Source organism: Solanum verrucosum, unplaced genomic scaffold (assembly GCF_900185275.1).
Source record: "Solanum verrucosum unplaced genomic scaffold, falcon-dt-bn FXZP01000185.1, whole genome shotgun sequence".
NCBI lineage: Eukaryota > Viridiplantae > Streptophyta > Magnoliopsida > Solanales > Solanaceae > Solanum > Solanum verrucosum.
This window is the reverse complement of record NW_026020228.1, coordinates 1,330,213-1,349,729: the sequence shown is the minus strand read 5'-3', so window position 1 is coordinate 1,349,729 and position 19,517 is coordinate 1,330,213. Positions and strand designations below refer to the sequence as shown.

Below are 19,517 nucleotides of genomic sequence, written 5' to 3'. Positions count from 1 at the left end.
TATTTAAATTACTTCCCTTATGATTCAAAAACCATGATCCAACTCTTCACTATAATTTGAGGTTTACAATTGTCCTTGTAACACCTAAGAAACTGTTCCCTTAAATCACGTCTTCCCTACACTCATAATACTTATTTCTCCCTTTACAACTCAATACAGTACCTACTACAATATAAAATAATGTAATCAAGATCCTACACCAAGAAATTAGTTATTAAAAACTAAACAACTATATGGATAAAACTTGATGGTATATACTTGTGAACACTCTGTCTCTGAGGACTCTATTTTTTCGTTGTCTTCAATCCAAGTTAGATTTTGTTCAAGACTTGCCTAGCATCCAATTCTAATTTGACTTGGTCTTTCTCTTATTGATGTGATGGGGCTTCCTTGACTCCTTTGATACTAATTCCTTTTGAATGTTTATGGTAACTTTCCTAATAAGCTTTTTCAGTTCCTTGTATATTTATAACTCTCCTCATGGAAATCTGGTGCATATATATGTAAAAAGTCTCAATCTTTTTTTCTCTTCAATAGTCTACTTTGTTGGGTATTAATTGCCGTGAGTTTCTTATCATAAATAGGGTTTCTTTTTAGGAAAAGGTTTAGGATTGGCAAGTCTTTTTCTTGTAGGAAAATATTTAGGACTCTATAAATAGAAGTGTGTTCCTTCTAACTTAATCAACATTCACAATGTAGTCCTAGGGGCTTTGAGAGTTTTGGTTAGGGGGGAGAATTTGTGGGACACACAAGCAATACGTTATCACTTGTGTGAACCTCCTTGTATTCCGAGTGAATTGGTTGAGGTTATTTCTCTCTATATTTTATACTCTCATATTTATATAGTGAATTGTTCTTCTCCTTTGTGGATGTAGGTCGGTTGACCGAACCACGTTAAGTCTTTGTGTCTTTTAATATACTTCTCGCTTGTCTTCTTACTCGTGGTCTTTCGAGATTTGCTTTGCTAGCTTCTGCATGACACCCTTATATTTTCGGTCCTAACATACTTGTCTATTCAAAGGAACAGGGTGAGTTCTATTGGTAGTGTTGCTTTGTGTATTTCTTCTTTAGAGATCTCTAAGGGCCTTGTTATAGTATCTTTTATTGAAACACACATATATTCGAATGATGTGTTTAATATCATGGCGGGGTGTTTTCCTTCCAAATCTATGACAATTGGAGAATGATGGAAGCATGTTTGTAGAAGATGAGAAATTTTGGAAAATAATCCTTTCTAGTTTTCATTATTCAATGCTCTCTCATATCTAACTTGTTTGTTAATTAGTTCAGCGTTGTTGTTACTCTAAGTGAGTTTTCATTTTGGCTTCTTCTTTTATTACAAGGCATGTCATTATGTCTTCCAATATACTAAAATCATTAAAGCCTCCCTATATCATCAACTATATTCTCGAAGATCCTATCCCATTAAAAAAGACTAAGACTTGTAGAGACAATAATCAATACTCAAATGAACAAGTTATTTTGGTTATTGAGATGTGTATAAATCCCCTTTCGTGTCCTACCCTTCCACATTCAAATATACATAATTCATATTCGACATAAAAAGAGGCTATGGTATCTACTAACTTTTATTTTAATGGATGGAAATAGTTTGATCACATTCTTGCTTATTTTACCCTACCCTAGATATTTTTTCAATTTTTTCTACTTCACTTGAACCCAATGGAACAGTGGTTGCTCATAATTTAAAATCACTTGCAACTTTGAAACGTATTAGACATCAATAATCATCTTTTACAACTTTCAAGTAATCATTGATCATATCAAAATTTAATAAGAAAGAAGTCATAACCCTTGATTATTGACCTTCAGCGCATGCACATGATATAATATTCAAATTAGACTGATCCAAAAATTTAATTTCCTAATTAATTTTATGATCATACATGTGAATAAAATTTTCAAATCAACAAATAAAGACTAGAGATACATTTGCGGAGTGACATTGAATACTTGCAAGCCGTGGACTGTGGTTCTATACATTTGTACTTTTAGGATTAGAAAAGATTTATGTACCTAGAGATAACTGTACATGAACATATACACCACTAGCTTCCCTCCTTTAACAAGGAAAACATAAGGTTAACAAAGCAAAAGTATTTGGCCCCATCAAACTTCCATGCTTGTTTCTTCTTTTTCTAATATTTTACCAGAGCTTACTAGATAGCTACTCCTTCCAAAACCAGCTTAGCTTCCACAGGCTGATATCTTTTTTCTCCGCTTGTAACATATGTATTGAACAACACCTGTTTTTTCTAAGACCTTACTATCAGTAACTTCAGCTCGGTACTGCAGACTAGTTTCATCCTGGCAGCCAAGAGGAGCTTGTTGGTTCACCTGTTCAAAGACCACAAACAATAATACTTAGCATGAGGATCTAGTAAGAAAATCTGCTGAGACAATGTTCAGAGCAAAGGAAAGTTACCACAATAATGAAAGGAGCTGGAGCATCAGTATTATTGCTTTCACATCCTCCAGGTGCACTGACAAATAGTACAACAGTTAAGTTTTATCAGCTGGGAAAGAAATTGCCATGGTTTGGACACAAGAACACAATCAAGTTCTAAGTGCGCATTTGGATCCTAAATGTGTTCACTGTTCCAAGGACAATAAAGACTGAACAGCCTAAAATATAACTAGCTACAGGCAGCCTCCGCAACCCAACTTTCTCATACAATAAAATAGATCAATAAGTAAGATGTTCATTTGCTAAATTTTCTAATCCACTATCCCTGGCTCTTCAACGAATAGACATATAACACAAAGACAATGGGGGAGTAAATCCAACTCTCTGATCTTGCATCCGAAAGTTTATGCACCATCCTATGGGTGTACCTGCTAGTATCTATGATTCACCACCTAATCATTGTGTCTGTGTGTGTTACCTATGGAGCAAACTCACTTGAGAACTCTTTTTAACCACTATATTTGCCAAATTGAGTTTTTCTTCACCTATCTGAAGCGAAATTGAAAATGAAGAAATCGCCAGACAAGCTAAGTTCACATCTTTGTTCCTTCTTTACACACTCTGGTGGTTGGGGGTGGGGTTAATCATATGGCATTCTAACAGGATCCGCTGCAAAGTTCTTGTGAGGTCTTTAGAAGAAGGCTTGAATTTAGAGCTTCTAATTCTGCAAAATAACTTTTTATTTCCGACACCTATAACTCAGATGTACTCTCTCACCAAGAAGAAGAATCAAGAATATCAAGCCTTTCAAGTTGGCAATTGCTACAATATTCTTGATCCACATGTAGTCCTAAAGAAACCCTTTTGTGAACCAGTAAAATAACAACAATTTTTACACCCTTTGTTGGGTATACATCATCTCAATGAGCAGGTTGATAGACCACTTTTCTCAAGCTGATACCTCGTAAACTTCTTAAGCAAGAATATTAAATGGTACACACAAGAGACCTCCTTATTCCTTAAGCAGAATGTACCGTAATTTGACAACGAAAAATGAAGTGACCGTGCCAAAGTTAACATGATGATACAAGCTAAGTACACAGTTTAGTGCCTCCTATTCATACTGTGGATTGGTTAGGGGCATTGTGGTGGTTTGTGCTAATCAGATGACATTCTAAACAGGATCTTTTGCACTGTTTTTGTTAGGTTTCTGGAAGCAGGTTTGAATTCCCTTGCTAAGCGAGCTGGTAAAAACACCTTGGTTGGGGCAAACATCATCTCAATGAGCATGTTGAAAGACCATTTTCCCTCAAGCAGCATACTTCATCAACATTTGAAGCAAAAACATTAAATGATGCATACCAGAAATCTGCTCATCCCTTAAGTGGAAAGTTAAAAAAGGCAAGAGTCATTCAATTTGCTTTCTACGTCATCTTTTCTTAAATTGTAATATGTGAATCTCACCAATAGAACATTAGACATGACCAAATTCAACACTTGATAAATTTTCTTGCAGTGAGCCTAATCAAAACTATTTGAGTAGTACTCCAAATCTGCAACATCAACAATTACGCCTCGATCCCATACATGCTGGGTATGAATCCCTGACTGACCATTTTTCTTGAGTATTACAGTAAAACAAAGAAATAACACCAACGAAAAAAAAATTGTTTCACTGAGATAACTCCTACTTAAATGCGCAAAACATAGTTTTTTCTACATGTTGGAAACTAAAGCCTAAAGGCATCCTCACATACAGACAAATTGTGGTTTATTCTCAATTAATAGAAATTTGAATCTTTCACATCTCATACACAGTAATTTCAAGCCCAATAAAACATGCCCCTACCCTCACCTTATATTGCAGAAGAGGATTAGCTGAGACACATTAATATGTGATTAGAATGATCAATCTCCTTAAGACAGAGACTCGGAGCACTTCCCAGTTGAGATGGGGCTGCACCAGGGATCAGTTCTAGCCCTTCCCTAATGGCCTTGATGATGGATGAGTTGACACGGTCTATTCAGGAGGAGGTTCCATGGAGTATGTTATTTGCGGACGACATTGTATTGATTGATGAGACACGGGACAGAGTTAATGCTAGTTTTGAGGTTTGGAGACAAACTCTGGACTCCAAAGTGTTCAGGTTGAGTGGGGCCAAAACGGAAAATTTGGAGTGCAAATTCAGTGTTGCGTTGGATGAAGCAGACGGGAAGTAAGGCTTGTGTGTGCTTGCCACACAGACTATTCCCAAGAGAGAGTTTTAAATATCTTGGGCCCATGATCCAGGGAAGTGGGGACATAGACGATGATCGCATTGGCACGGCTTGGATGAGATGCAGGCTTGCCTCTAGAGTCTTTTGTTATAAAAATGTACCACCTAAACTTAAAGGAAGTTCTACAGAGCGGTGGTTAGACCATCATTGTTGTATAGGGTGGAGTGATGGCCAGTCAAAAACTCACATGTTCAGAAGATGCGTGTTGCGGAGATGAGGATGTTGAGATGGATGTGTGGGCACACTAGGAGCAACAAGATTAGGAATGAGGTTACTCGAGAGAAGGTGGGAGAGACCCCTGTGCAGACAAGATGAGAAAAGCGAGACTGAGATGGATTGGGCATGTGAAGACTCAAGAGGAGGTGCACTGACACCCCAGTGAGGAGGTGCGAGAGGTTGGTCATAGGGGGTACGAGGAGGGGTAGAGGTAGGCCGAAAAATATTGGGAAGAGGTGATTAGATAGGATATGGACCAACTTCATATCACTGAGGACATGACCCTAGATAGGAAAGAGTGGAAATTGTGTATTAGGGTAGAAGGTTAATAGAGGTAGAGTGTTGTCTTGCCTTTGTTATATTACATCATATATTGTGTGTTGTGTTTCGATCACACTATTTGTTGTGGTATTGTTCCTTTCTTGTAGGAACTACACTGCTTTTCGTATTTACTGTTGTGCTTTCTTCATTGTTTTCTTCTACTGTTACTTGGGGTCTTTCGGAAACAGCCTCTCTACCTATGCACTTGGTATGTTGTTGTTATAGTCTCCTAAAGACATAATTATCAAGCTTGAATAGGCTATCAAAGTCATATTACAACTTTCATGTTATGTTCTGCTTGATTTGAATGTTATATCTCCCTGATTACCTTCTTCAGTCCTTAGAAAACAGAAATCAAAGGGGAAACATACTCTGTAGATCCTTGGTCCACAATTTCACTCTCCTCAATTTGCTCAGCTTGGAAGACCTCAGAAAGCGCACTGTTTCCATCCAACTCAACATTCTCCTTGCTGTTTATGTGGTCAAATTGAGTTTGATAAGCTTCTGGATAAAAATGAAGTTTTAGTCCATCCATATCAAATCTCCATCTCCTTCCACAGTAAATGAAGAGTTTTACATACCTGTTGATTCACTTGATACCTCTGGAGGGATATTCTGGAGAAGTTTCTGACACAATATTGTACCCTGGAAATCAAGGAAAGTGTAATTCAAGAAGTTTAACCTCTGAGATTCTTTCACCATTGAGAAACCAAATGAAGTGGTCCATGTGTTTAGCACGGTGGGGACAGCTGGCAAAACTAGCCTCTCAACTCCTAATTCCATGAGTTTCTGGAATGAAGAACAAAATAGCTTTAGTTGAAAGAAAAAGCAGATCAGATGACAAGCATATTCAATCTATGTCAAAGCATGTTCATCATAATCCACAATTCCCCACCTATGTAGCAGCTGACTCTGAGAAATTAAAAGGTTTAATATTTTATTTCGGTATCACAAGAAAGAAATAAAACCAAATAAATAGCCATAGTTATCAGGATCATTGCAATTCTCACTGTCATACATGTGCCTCATATCATCACTTATTCTAACGAGAATTGAAGTCCTTTTGTTTCGATAGGTAACCAGAACTTGACATCGATGTAGCATAACTGAGCATTGAAGCCAAAAATAAAGAGCCCTAAGAGTGCTGCTTATATGATATCTAGAGAGCCAAAAAAACCATGTCCAAAGGTTTGTCTCCTATAAAAATGCATGTTTATACTTCTGATAAGGAGAACAAGCTGATGTCCCAACAGTCAACTCAAATGCATAGCCTCAAAAATATTAATATTATAACCATGGAAGGAAAGAAGCACATGACTAAGAAATAAAAACTCAAAGATATCTCCTACAAATTATAGCTTTCATGAACAGAACATCCCTGCTTAATAAAGTAATTATTGGGGATCTTTTAAAAACATACATTATGTACATCCTCAGCAACAACTCTTCCTTCCTCTCCCTGAAGAAGGTAAATGAAAGAAAGTAGATTTGCATACCTTTTCAAGCTCATTCATTAAGATGCGACACATTCCAAGTCGGCGGTACTGAAATCTTGTTGCCACAAGAGGAACCTCGGCTACCTTTTCTCCATAAACCCTATGAGCATGAAAATTGTTAGCTTACTATCGATAAAATTCAATCACATTGTTCAACTAATTTTAAAGAGAATTTACTGAAAGAAAAAGTAGAGAAAACTTCACTTGAATGAATAGTACTAATATATAATGGTTGGATACCTTACAGTTGCTACTGAAATAACTTCATCATTTCTTTCCAGAAGCACAGTATAGAAACCCTGAAAACTTAAGCGATGCAGCTCTGACCTGCAATTTCGAATTACAACTTTTTGTCAGAGCATAAATAATTAAAACATATGTCTGTACTCAAGTTGAGATATACCATGTCATCTATAGATTTTTTCTATACAGAGTACCATGTTATCTATAGTTACAAATAATAAACTAAACTTCTATTTATGGCAAGTCTAAAATCAAGAGTGATTAAGTTCATGAATTGTGTAAGGTCTACTCTAACCTTTGATGAAAGAGTGTGTCAACAATGAAAGTGTCGTATGAAATGCATAATTTTGTTTTGCATAAATTATGTGGTTGAACAAGAATATTCGCACATAATTCAACAATGATAGCTCAAGAATTTCTAAAGCTGGATATTACCATCTATTAAAGATAACATCTTCCATAAGATCTCTCCTTGTGTAAGGTTCTTTGACAGGCTCAAAGCATTCATGCATCACATCCAGAGCGACACTAAGTTTACTATAAGTCTCCAAGATGAACTCATCATCAGCAGCATCCGAATCAAAATCATCAGGTTTCACGTATTTCAATAAAGTCCAAGTGAGGTTATCAATTCCCACCATAACTGGCTTTGCCAAAAGTTGGCGGATACCCAAACATATCTGCAACAGATATTTCAGTTGACTTAGACAAAATGTTTCTTAAAAGTAAAACTCAATAGACAAAGAGGATACTGGCGCAGGTCAACATGATGCTTTTCCCGCATTTAACATTTCCCTAGGATCAATAACATGGGAATAATCAGTAAGAAAGTTTTCTAAGATCCGACTGGTGAACTTCATTTTACACTGAAATAACTTCTCAATGAGACAATTGACAAGAAATGGTAGCTTTGCTCTCTACTCATGATGCCAATGTTTTATGTTCCTGTGTTAGGCATGAAATCAAATACCTGCTCACATCTCTTATTGCAAAACCAACTTCCTACAGGATAATAATCCAGCTTTTGAAGACCCTTATTTCTCACGCACCGAGCATGATCTGTACAAAAAGGATCAACATCAGTAATGCCACACATTCACAGAATTCTGTATGCCTAAGATAAGCTGTTGTAGGGACATAAAAAATTATCAAAAGAGCTACTTACACTTGTGATCACACTGACAACAGATAAGTAGACTGCTGTCGGTAAAGTGGTCTTTGTTTTTATCAAATCTGCTCTGGCCACAGGTTTCACAACAGCATGATGGGCAAAACCACTCTCCATCTGGAATCTCCTATTTAAGCAATAACCTTAAGTTGGTATCAAACCAGGTGTAGAACCAATATGCAAAATGCTCTCTCTCTCTCTCAGTCGAACCAATAAATTGACAATACCTTGACGACAATATGGATCTTTAAGAGGAGAAAGAAACAAAAGTACGATATATATATATATATATAGCGAGAGAGAGATACCTTCATTCCAAGGCAACCAGTATGAAAGGAAGATGGGCATTCATCACACAGAAGTAATTCACCACCATAATGGCACACGGAACACACATAGTCATTTGTGCCCAAATGGCTGCGCTTCTTCAACAAAGGTGGTCTCTTCCTCGTGTGTCTTAAACTAGCCTTTTCTTTCATCTGCAGTTGACAATCAAGAAGGGATCGTCCATCTTCCAAAAATATATTTGCTGAAGGTCGGTGATAACTGCTTCCAGCATGCACCTCAAAACTGCTAATTCCATAAACTTTTTGGCAGCACTTGCATTTGATCCCTGCACGAGTGATCCGCCCTTCTGCCATTGGACGGCCATCTCTTTTCCCACGATACTGCACTTTCGCACGCGGCAGAACCACATTATTGTCAATCAACCAAGATAAAACTGTTCGAGGTGTATGATGCAAGGAAGAAGAAAGTGTTCCCTGCCGAGTTTTTTTACTGGATCGCAACAGACCAACTGAAGACTGAGATTCTGTACCATCTGTTACTGTTCTTGAAGATCTAGATTCATTTCCTTTTCTCAACATGCCACCTGCATGATTAGTCTTCTTTCTTGTTTTGCTGATTTCACAAACTGTGACTTTATTAAGTTGAGCAGGTTCTTTCGCATGTGGCAGGACAGAAAATGTCGCCGCTGATAACTTCTCACATGAGGTTCTTTGAGGTGCCGAATTCCCCTGATATTCCAGAACAGTTGACCGGGAAAATAATTCAGGCATCTGTTCCTCAGCTTTCCACTGCTGCATACACCATCTGCATGCTGCTAGAAGAGTGTTGAATGTTTTCCCATGAGGAGAATGGTACCGCAATTCTCTCTTGTCCCTTCCCCAATAATAATAAAATATCCATCCTATTGCAACTAGGTGCTTCTTAGCTTTCATGATCATAAACTTCTTTTCCCCACTGTTCAACTTCTTATAGGCAGGATTGTCTGGTGATCCCAGTGAACAATATTCAATTACAGCTTCACGGCAGATTTCAGGATCAATGATTGGTTCTTGAGAAGTATATGGCAGCTCAGACACCTCACTGCATGTCTTTGTTTTTGCCAGGCAAGTAGACAAGTTGAGGTCATCAGATGAACCATCATATGATGTTTTTTGGCCTTCTGCCCAAGTTTCTGACTTTTCCAACATCTTACAAACTTGACGAAGTGATTGGAATATTTTTCCATCAGGAGCAATGTACCGTGTCCTAGTGATGCTGCAATCCTTTGGTTGCTCAATTTTCCATCCTAAGTGAAACAAATGTTTCTTAAGTTTTTGCAAGGACTCTGGGGACCTATGGTTCGACATATAATTATCATTGTACTCGGAAACTGCATCAGGACAAAGCTCAGCTACATGGGCGATGGTCATCCACTCAACTCGCTTCCTCTTTCTAGAATGTATCTTATTGGAAGACTCAAAATTCAGTCTCTCACTCGTAGTAATTGACAAAGTACCAGAAATTTCATTTTTAGGGGGATGTAAAACTGGCGAAGCATTAGGTGATACAGCTTGTTGTTCTTCTTCGCTTGGCAGAACTGAGCTAAATAAAGCACTACCACTCAATGGAACATCCTCTGAGATTGGTCCAAAACCCTCCGAAACAAGTTGTTTTTCTATAGGCTGAAGACATGATACATCCCGATCCATACACAACATCTCCCCACTAATTGATTTGCATATGGCTTCAATAAAAGGTACAATGTCTGAGTTATCAAAATATGTTTCAACCTGAATAGTGGGTTGTGAAAATTCTAGCAATGGACCTCCCTCTAGAAAGTCTGGTGAAGTGTTGGACTCACAAAAAATATGCTTGATGGTTAACATGGCGTTTTCATGCACAACTTCCTTGATCAAGTTCCTCCAGATATCAGCCGAAGTAGATGTCCATTCCTTGAGGTATTGGTAGCCATTCTTCTCCCGGATTTGATACCAAATTTGTTTGAGTGAGACGAAAAGGGGGTGGAGATTCTCAATCTCCTGAATAATTTGAAGAAACATCCAGCTACCACGAGGCTTCCATTGTTGTGAAACCTCATCCCAATCTTGAGTTATACGTAGATTATGGAGTTGAGCATTGATTTCATCACCCATATCTGGAAAGAAAACTCTGCGGTTTAGGGCACCGTTTTGATGGTCAAATATAACTCCTTCCCACCAAGCATCTTGATAAAACAAATCAACACATTGTCCATAAAATAGAAGGGATGTGTGAAATTGAAGTGGAGGTGGGAAAGGCCTAATTGGAGAAAGCTTAACAGATTCAATCAAGTTGATAGAAGCATCGTCATCAGAGAGAAGGTGATGGTATTGAACTTGTGGAACAAAATCATCAAAAGCAATGATAGTAGCTAAGTGCCATGAACCCAGGAATCCACTTTCAATACTCCTCACCTGAATAAATAGCAATGCAATTCACAAAAACCCGAAAAAAGAAGCACATGCAAATGCAATTCATTATGAAAAAAAAACCCTTACCTCAACGTTCTGATGAAGTTGTAGTTTGGAAGCCATTGACACAGTTATATCAAAACTTCACTACCCAATTTTCCTTCACTAAATTATCAAAATCCAACACCAAAACATCAAACACAAGGACAAAGTTGAGAATAAATTAAGATTTTATTATTCACTACAATACAAAACAAAGAGAAACACCTCTTCAATCTCTGCATTCAACAACATAGATGACACTTCTGTTCTCACCCTTTACCAAGCCGCTGTTCTCCTTTTTACTTTTCTTCTCTAATTTTAGGGTCTCTCTAAATTATATACTTTTTTATTTATTTATTACTGCTCTTTTACTTTTACATGATTTTTCTCTATCATACTTATTATTATGAACAAAATATATAAACACAACAAACACTCATAAATCACAAGTTATTATTATCAAGAAAATATAAATACTCATAAATTTCACATGTTTTTTTTTTTGGGAAAATTATACACAATAATAAACATTAGCCTTCTTTATTAGGTACTATAACTATAGTTTAAGAAAATTGTAATTCACAGCTATAGTTTTCCCAATTTTTGTTATTCGTCTGATTTGTATAAATTTAGAATTTGTATAATTTGTTCCTGAGTGTATAAATCCAAAATTTTGTATATGCTTGCCCTATCTATTTGTATACGATTTATGAAAAAATTATAATAAATAACCTTGTTTAAATATTGGCACACGAAACATACAAACGGAGTTCTAAAAAATTCTTAAATGTATAAATATAGAATTTGTATATTTTGTGTATTCGCAAGCGAAATATACAAATTGGTAGAAATATACAAAACTGCAATCTCCATAACAAAAAAACTATACATATGAAATACAATTATCGAAAATATAGTTATAGGGCTTTATTATATCTATTATGTTAGCTCTTTCTAAAATTTTCTATTTTCACGGAAAATTACATAAGGTGAACCCATAACCTTTGTTTACCACTTTTCTGGCCCAAATTTACAAAATTACCCAAAATGACCCAACTCGAATAAAAGGGTCATATTTGATGTAATTACTTAATACATTAGTCACGGTTTATACCGTCGCAAAATAACACTATTAAGAAAACTTTTTTGTTCTTTATGTTTTTTTTTTTGCTCTTTTTTTTAAAAAAAAAACATTTTTCTTTCTCTAATTGTTTCACTTTTTTGTGGAAAATGAATATTTACATCGTTTTATTCATTTATTTTTTATTTATTAAGGTGAGAAATAATAGCAAACAAATATCGATACATTACATAATTGCTTATATAATTTGATACACGATTATTGATAACACTCAAATGTCCTCCTTAAAATCAATTAAAAGGATCAGCGGACGTTATCGATAAAAAATCAAACGAAGAGTCGGGATCGAGTCCCACAGGGAATGGTATATAGTAGAGAATTCTTGTCAAGAAATATTGATTGTAAAATCATTCATTTGTAATAGTAAAAACAAGTGGGTGAATGATTCCACCAATTTAATAAAAAGTTTTGGTTATCCATTGTCACAATTAAACTAAAATTACGGGAATTACAAGAAATAAAAAGTAATCTAGAGGTGCGGGGATTGGAAATCAAATCAATGACACATAGGGGTAATATGATGCACTATAGTGATGAACATTCATGAATAGGCTAGGTTATCTTCAATGACACTAATCTTCTTTCGATCTCATAGCGTCCTTGCATAGAATCTCCTTTCGGTATCATCTATATGTCAAGTTAAACAACTAAATATCTTACTCTATTCTCTCTTTCAATGCAAAATTAGGGCAAATAGATCTGACTCGTAACCTCTACTTTCAAGGGAGTTACAGACATAAAACCTAAATTGCTAGTATTAGACTAATTACCCACTCCGATCAATGCATTGATCAGAAATTGAAAGTAAGAATTAAGTTTGTAACTTTAACCCATAAATTAACCTCATGTTAACTAGCCCAAATTCATGTATGAACAACACCAAAATAGAGCACAACACAATACCCACTACACTATAAAACCACTCTCGATCTCTCCTCTTCTATAAAAATTACTGATCACTGTGGACAGCCCTTGAGCTCTCTTCCCTTTTTCTTGGATCACAGGAGAAAAGCCACCTCGAGCTCTCTTCCTCTCTAAAAAATTGGTAAGTCTCTTAAGCTCTCATCCTTTCTATATAGTCATTGATAACGAGAAATCTCTAGAGTTATTCTCCTTTCTAGACTACCATCCATCGTGTTTCTTCGCCCAACTAGTTAGTCTTCTAATGATGCAATTTTGTCTTACCTTTATGTTAATCTAAATAGTTGGAAAGCTCGAACGCATTAGTCGTTTTGTTAAAAGTATCCGGATATGTCGATCTCCTTGATTCTTGTATGTGTCAACTTTATCTTTTATTAATTATTTGACAAGTATACATGTAAACCGTACTTGGACAGCTTTAAGTGTAGATTCCTATAAGTTATTGCGCATTCTAGATGTATGCATATATAGACCGCTTGTGAGTTTCAATTCTAACGTTGTGTATCAAATCTTTTATCCTTCAAATACTATTATCTATATATATCTATATCTATATCTATATTACCTTAAAAACATGAACTCCTAACTTGAATAATAAATTACTATAATATTCCTAATTTAGGTTGTGACTTTTCCGATGAGTTGTGACTTTTTCGATATGTTGTGACTTTTTTCAAACGGCTGTGATTTTTTGATGAGTTGTGACTTTTTCAAAGGGTCGTAATTTTTCTCTGAGTTGTGACTTTTCCAATTGTGACTTTTCCAATAAGTTGTGTCTTTTTCAAAGGGTTGTGACTTCTCGGAAACGATTTACATGTATGTTCACAAGTATACATGTAAACCGTACTTGGACAGCTTTAAGTGTAGATTCTTATAAGTTATTGCGCATTCTAGATGTATGCATATATAGACCACTTGTGAGTTTCGATTCTAACGTTGTGTATCAAATCTTTTATCCTTCAAATACTATTATCTATATATATCTATATCTATATCTATATTACCTTAAAATCATGAACTCCTAACTTGAATATTAAATTACTATAATATTCTTAATTTAGGTTGTGATTTTTTCGATGAGTTGTGACTTTTTTCAAAGGGTTGTGATTTTTCGATGAGTTGTGACTTTTTCAAAGGGTCATAATTTTTCTATGAGTTGTGACTTTTCCAATGAGTTGTGACTTTTCCAATAAGTTGTGACTTTTTCAAAGGGTTGTGACTTCTCGGAAAAGTCATGGCTTTTCAGATAAGACACAAAAACATTTGTTCATACTACCCTTTATTGACTATAAATAGAGGGGTCTCCTCTCAATTTTACACCATAATTTTTTTTAATCTTCTACTCTTCTTCTTCTTGCATTTTAATTTTTTTTGTGTGATTTATTGTCGTTGAGTGAGTTCGGAGTTTAGCGGAATATAAGGTACCACTATTTTGATGAAATAAGTCGTTCTATCCTAAGAGGGTATATTCCATAACCTCGAGTACTTGAGGAAAATAATTTTGATAATATAATAATTATTCTTTTGCTTAATATATACATTAGTATGTAATGTTCCAATATACAAAGTTAACATTATGTAGTCTTAATTCATTTGTTTTTGTTAACAATTTCTCTTGCGATGTAGAGATACGCTTTTGAATATCTTTTTTCAAAATTTAGAGAATTGTCACAATTTGTTTTTGATGCTCAAGACAAAAGAATGACTTTATTTATCAATGTTACTTATTTACTATTTCTTAATATTTCAGTATTTTGGACGAAAAAAAATTCATATGATTTGTAATAACGCCAGTTGAAGTTTGTATTAGTTTAATTTTTATTATTTATTTAATAGATAATTTTATGATATAAATATTTTCATTAATGCAAATATATATTTATATTTGGATAGGTATTTGTATTTAAATTAAAGTCTGATGTATCTCACAAATGTATTATCAAGTTAACAAGATCTTCTAAATTCAAAATATATATATTTTAAAATGTTCCGAGTTCTTTTTTTTAAAAAAAACTCACAACTTATGTGAAAATATGTGAATATATTAAATGTAGTTGTTCTCTTCACATGTTCAAATGACATCTAAACAATTTAATGTGGAATAGACATGCAAAGCACATCTGGTTAGATGACAAGAAAAATACAAAACAAATAATGTTTATAAGATAAAATTAGTAAGATAAGACTAATTACATGATTGAACCTCATAAAATTGAAATAAATATATACATTGTTGTATTTAACTAACAAATTTTTTCATTGACAATCGTCATATGTTTGCGTGAATAGGAGATATATATGACGATCCACATTGAACATTCACAAAAGAATCTGCAATATGATTTTTTGCTAAGCTTATTATTAAAATATTCACTTAAATAAGCAGTACTATTTACTATAACATATATTTTTGGAATTGGTAATCACGTGCAACACACGTGTCAAAAAACTAGTTATTTTATAAGAGCGACCTCAAATAAAAAATGTTTCTATTGTGGAGGAGCGCAATTAATAATATCGTGATATCATCCTATAAAGAAACAAGCATTTGTAGCCTCTTTGAATTCTCTTACGGATTGGTTTAAATCTTAAGTTTTTTTAATGCTTTCAAGTCACTTCTACAATTATGGTTTATATATTTTGGGGTACATTAGTTTGCGTTCGACCTTTATAATTTTCATAGCATTTGGTGTTAATTCTCTGTCCTTGCTCATTAATTGTTGTCTCATCTTTGTCAAGTTACTTTAAATAAAGTTTCACCTATTTTTACCACATAGTACTCTCTAACTAATTAAATAATTAATGTTCCTTTGAATGCCTAATTTTAATTAAAGCTTAAATAATAAAATGTCAGCTTATTTATTTATTTATCACCTAGTTTTCTCTTAATTTATTAGTTATCAACTTTTTCCTATTTTTTACTATTAAATAAAAGTTTTACATCTTTCTCACATATTTTTTTAGATTAATAAAATGGAGACATTATCTGTCATATGTATAACCCCTACATAAATATATGAGATACAACCAAGACCCACATTTGTGAACCTCGAGGGGTGCTTATCACCTTCCTCTCGAGGTAATTTGAACCCTTACCTCAATCACTGATTTCATTGACCTTAATTAATTAAAATTAGTTAGGTTAGTTATGTTCTCTAACACGCATTTAATTCATTAGGTGTCAACTCTTCCTTGAAATAAAACCTAAAAGAGTGGTCAAGTCGTTGCACAAACCCTTATTGCAAAAAATAGGGTGCGACAAGTAGATTTAGGACCTAAAGTATTTATATAGAGCTTAGGATGGAGGACAAAACAATATAGCATAGGCCTAAAACATATAGGAAAAGACCTAAAATTCCTTGTGAAATAACTGCCACCGCTGGTCTACGGGTCCGACCTACGGATCGTAGAACTTTCTACAATTTGTACAGGTCAACCGTAGATCAAGTACTAGGACCTTAAAATGTACCAAACATTTACGGGATGCATCTATGGTCTGTAGGACCTCCTACGGTCCATGGACCTCCTACGGTCCATAGACCTTAATCGCATGACTCAATCTTAACCCCAAAATTTCACTAAGTCTGGATTGCTTCTACTGAACCCATCTACGACTCGTAGATCATTTGACGAGTCGTCCTGATCAGCCGTAGAATGAGATACTAAAACTTGATTTTTGAAAAATTATTTTCCCCTTTCTATGAGACTAATCTACGAACCGTAGACTTGTCTCATAGACCTGAACCAGTAGCTACAATTTATGCAATCTTTTCCCTTTTGTAAATTTGAGGTGTTACGTACCAGTCCTATGTAATCATGACACATTCTTGGTGACTAGTGAAATCATAATACATTATGTATTGTTTTCAGATATGATTTCTTCAACAACTCGTGCCTATGATTTCACTTTTCTAAACCCATACTTACGTTCACTCACGGTAGTCGTGATAAACCTTTTAGTGATTTATTAGTATCAAAGTCATGATAAGTATAAGTTATGATTTAATTGTATCTCTCTTATTCTAGATAATTATTCTCTAGTATTTTAGTGATCCTCGCTATGTTACAATATTGGTGATGATAGCAGCTGAATGATGGTTTTAGATGAGGCGGTAGTTGTCCCTTATTTGGAAGATCGGGGTATGATTATTCTACCTATGTTTATAAAAGTGGTGGGGGATCAATATCTATAGTATGAAATAATTAGATGAAACGTTTGTCTCTTGGTAGTAGTCCTTGAAATTTTCATCTTGTAAAGATGTTAGGAAATCTAAGGACTGTTAGATGAGTTGGTTACCTTGAAGTACATGAAGTAGTTATATAGTGATAGGCTTGAAACTTATGTTGATAACATACGGATGAATGCATAATGCACTAGTACCTTCTTGATTTGAACTTGAGGTTAGTTTAATGGCACGGTAAGAAGAAGTAGTATTCTTGGGACAAAATTTCCTACTGAAATATAGGATTACTACGTTGCGACTTCAAGTTAATCTTTACCATGGTGAGAGCATGTAGTTAGACTCAGACTTGAGTAGAAGTAGTCAGATATACCCTTGATAGGGTAATAAGTTGCAGCTAATTAAGGGTATTATTCAAGAGGAGAACCGTATTTTTGAAGTGTTTCTAAGCTTAAAAGTTATCAGTTGAGGCATATTAGTACTATTATTACCTCATGCTTACGGTATCCGCTTTACATGTTAAGTAGCTTATGATGATGTATGGCCCATGTTAAAATATATATTGTACATGCTTTATGAGCCCATGTTGATGTCATACATTAATTATTCCTATAATTCCTTCCTCGAAATATTATAAAAGATATATTTTCAAATCTTATAGTGTCACAACCCAAAGTACACCCTAGACGTGAAATGATGTATAAGGCTCCAAGAGGCTCTACACAAGCCACTTGACATACATATACACATAGTAATTGACAAAAGTAAAGAAATTCATATTAAGAAAAAGAGTTTACATTTGAAAGCGGAAGTCGATATAGTCTTGACAAGTCTTTCTACAACATCAAAAGAAGTGTTCAGGACGTAACTCATACACCACGTACAATATTCGAAAGAATGAAAGACATAGAAAAGTAATAAAGGTGACATGATCCTTGGAGTATGATAACTCACCAAGTCTTTAACTCTCTAGAGTGCTAAACTAGCCATGAACGGAGGGAGAAGATTCGTCAAACCCTACATCAGAGAAACAATGTAGGCACAAATATTTCATCTTCTTTGAAATATTTTCTCATTTAAAATCTACTGTTTGACTAAAATTCAGGGACCATATTTCATTCAAGCACAAGTACAAGCATCTCAAGTCAATGACATAAACCTTCACGGTTCGCCTAAGGATTCACAACAAAACTTGTCTCATTCATTCAGCTCAATTTAAATCAAGACCTCACCATTCACTCAAAAGGTGTAATGCTACTCACAAAAAGAGACAATCCCACTCACCATCATGTATTCCATATCAAGGGATTATAAATAATGTTAAGATACTCACTTTGACAAAAAAATTCAAGAATACACACATCGAACCATTGGCTTTCCATGTATGTATATTGCCACTAATGTAGAGTAACAAAATTTGGAATCACCAAGGACTTACGAGTCAAAAAACAGGCTTGGGGCAAATGGTAGGATATGTTGGGTTTAAAAGGTGTGAATGGAAAATGAAGAGTTGCGACTTTTATGAAGAGTTGTGACTTTGATGAAAAGTTGCGACTTTTATGAAGAGTTGTGACTTTTATGAAGAGTTGTGACTTTTATGAAAAGTTGCAACTTTTATGAAAAGTTGTGACTTTTATGAAAGGTGGTGACCTTTCCGAAAGATTGTGACTTTTCCAAAGGTTTGTGACCTTTCCGGTAAGGCACAATAAAAACCTTTTCACACTACCCTTTGTTTTCTATAAATTGAGAAATTTCCTCTCATTTTAAATATAGAATTTTTCTGAACTTCTTCTTCTTCTACTACTAAATCTAGTATTCTAAGTGTACTTTACTGCCGTTGAGTGGCTCGCTGACACCAGTGTTTTGGGTATCAATACACTGGTGATTGAGATCATTCTATCCTGGGAGGACATATTCCAAATCAAACCTCGGATACTAGAGGGGAATAATTTCCTTAAGGGGACACTGTGCATTCAGTGGGCTTGATCTTCTTTCTGTTTTTCCAGATTTTAGATTTGTGAATTAATTTATGTTCTTCTGTTCTTCACTGGTTCATTAAACTTTGGTAATTTCGTGTTTCTGCAAAGTTTGTTGGAATCAGTAAGATTCTTTAAATACAGATTGACAACAATTCTTCTTTAAGAAAAAAAATATTTCGTATATTTTATCTAATTTGTTTCTGATTCTAGTTTCTCTTCTAGTTTTAATTTTCTAGTTGTGAAAATGTTCTTAAACTTTATTGTGTCTTACCAAGTTCTTCAAAGTTTTGTTCTAAGTATCTTGGGAATACAAGACGAACAACAGGATATACTTTGATCCAAGTGACTTAAAAACCTCTATAACGCCATCGCATATCATTTCGAGCA

At 34.8% G+C, this 19,517-nt stretch overlaps 1 protein-coding gene across 1 annotated transcript; it reads right to left on the bottom strand.

The window, feature by feature from the left end:
* Nucleotides 1–2,208: 2,208 nt before the first annotated feature.
* Nucleotides 2,209–11,019, bottom strand: LOC125831917 (uncharacterized). Its single transcript, XM_049511039.1, has 11 exons — nt 10,954–11,019; nt 8,458–10,869; nt 8,147–8,276; nt 7,952–8,040; nt 7,417–7,661; nt 6,979–7,065; nt 6,739–6,838; nt 5,824–6,031; nt 5,614–5,746; nt 2,447–2,504; nt 2,209–2,358 (listed from the first exon to the last, which is right to left on the bottom strand). The coding sequence occupies exons 1-11, from the start codon at nt 10,987–10,989 to the stop codon at nt 2,209–2,211; spliced, it is 3,648 nt and encodes a 1,215-aa protein (XP_049366996.1). The 5' UTR covers nt 10,990–11,019.
* Nucleotides 11,020–19,517: the final 8,498 nt, after the last annotated feature.

Coding starts and splice junctions, on each gene's coding strand:
- LOC125831917 (XM_049511039.1), bottom strand. CDS start 10,989: ATGGCTTCCAAACTACAACTTCATCAGAACGTTGAG. Junction 8,041..8,146: donor TTGTCAGTGTGATCACAAGT/GTAAGTAGCTCT, acceptor CTTTTTGTACAG/ATCATGCTCGGTGCGTGAGA. Junction 5,747..5,823: donor GGTATCAAGTGAATCAACAG/GTATGTAAAACT, acceptor ATTTTTATCCAG/AAGCTTATCAAACTCAATTT.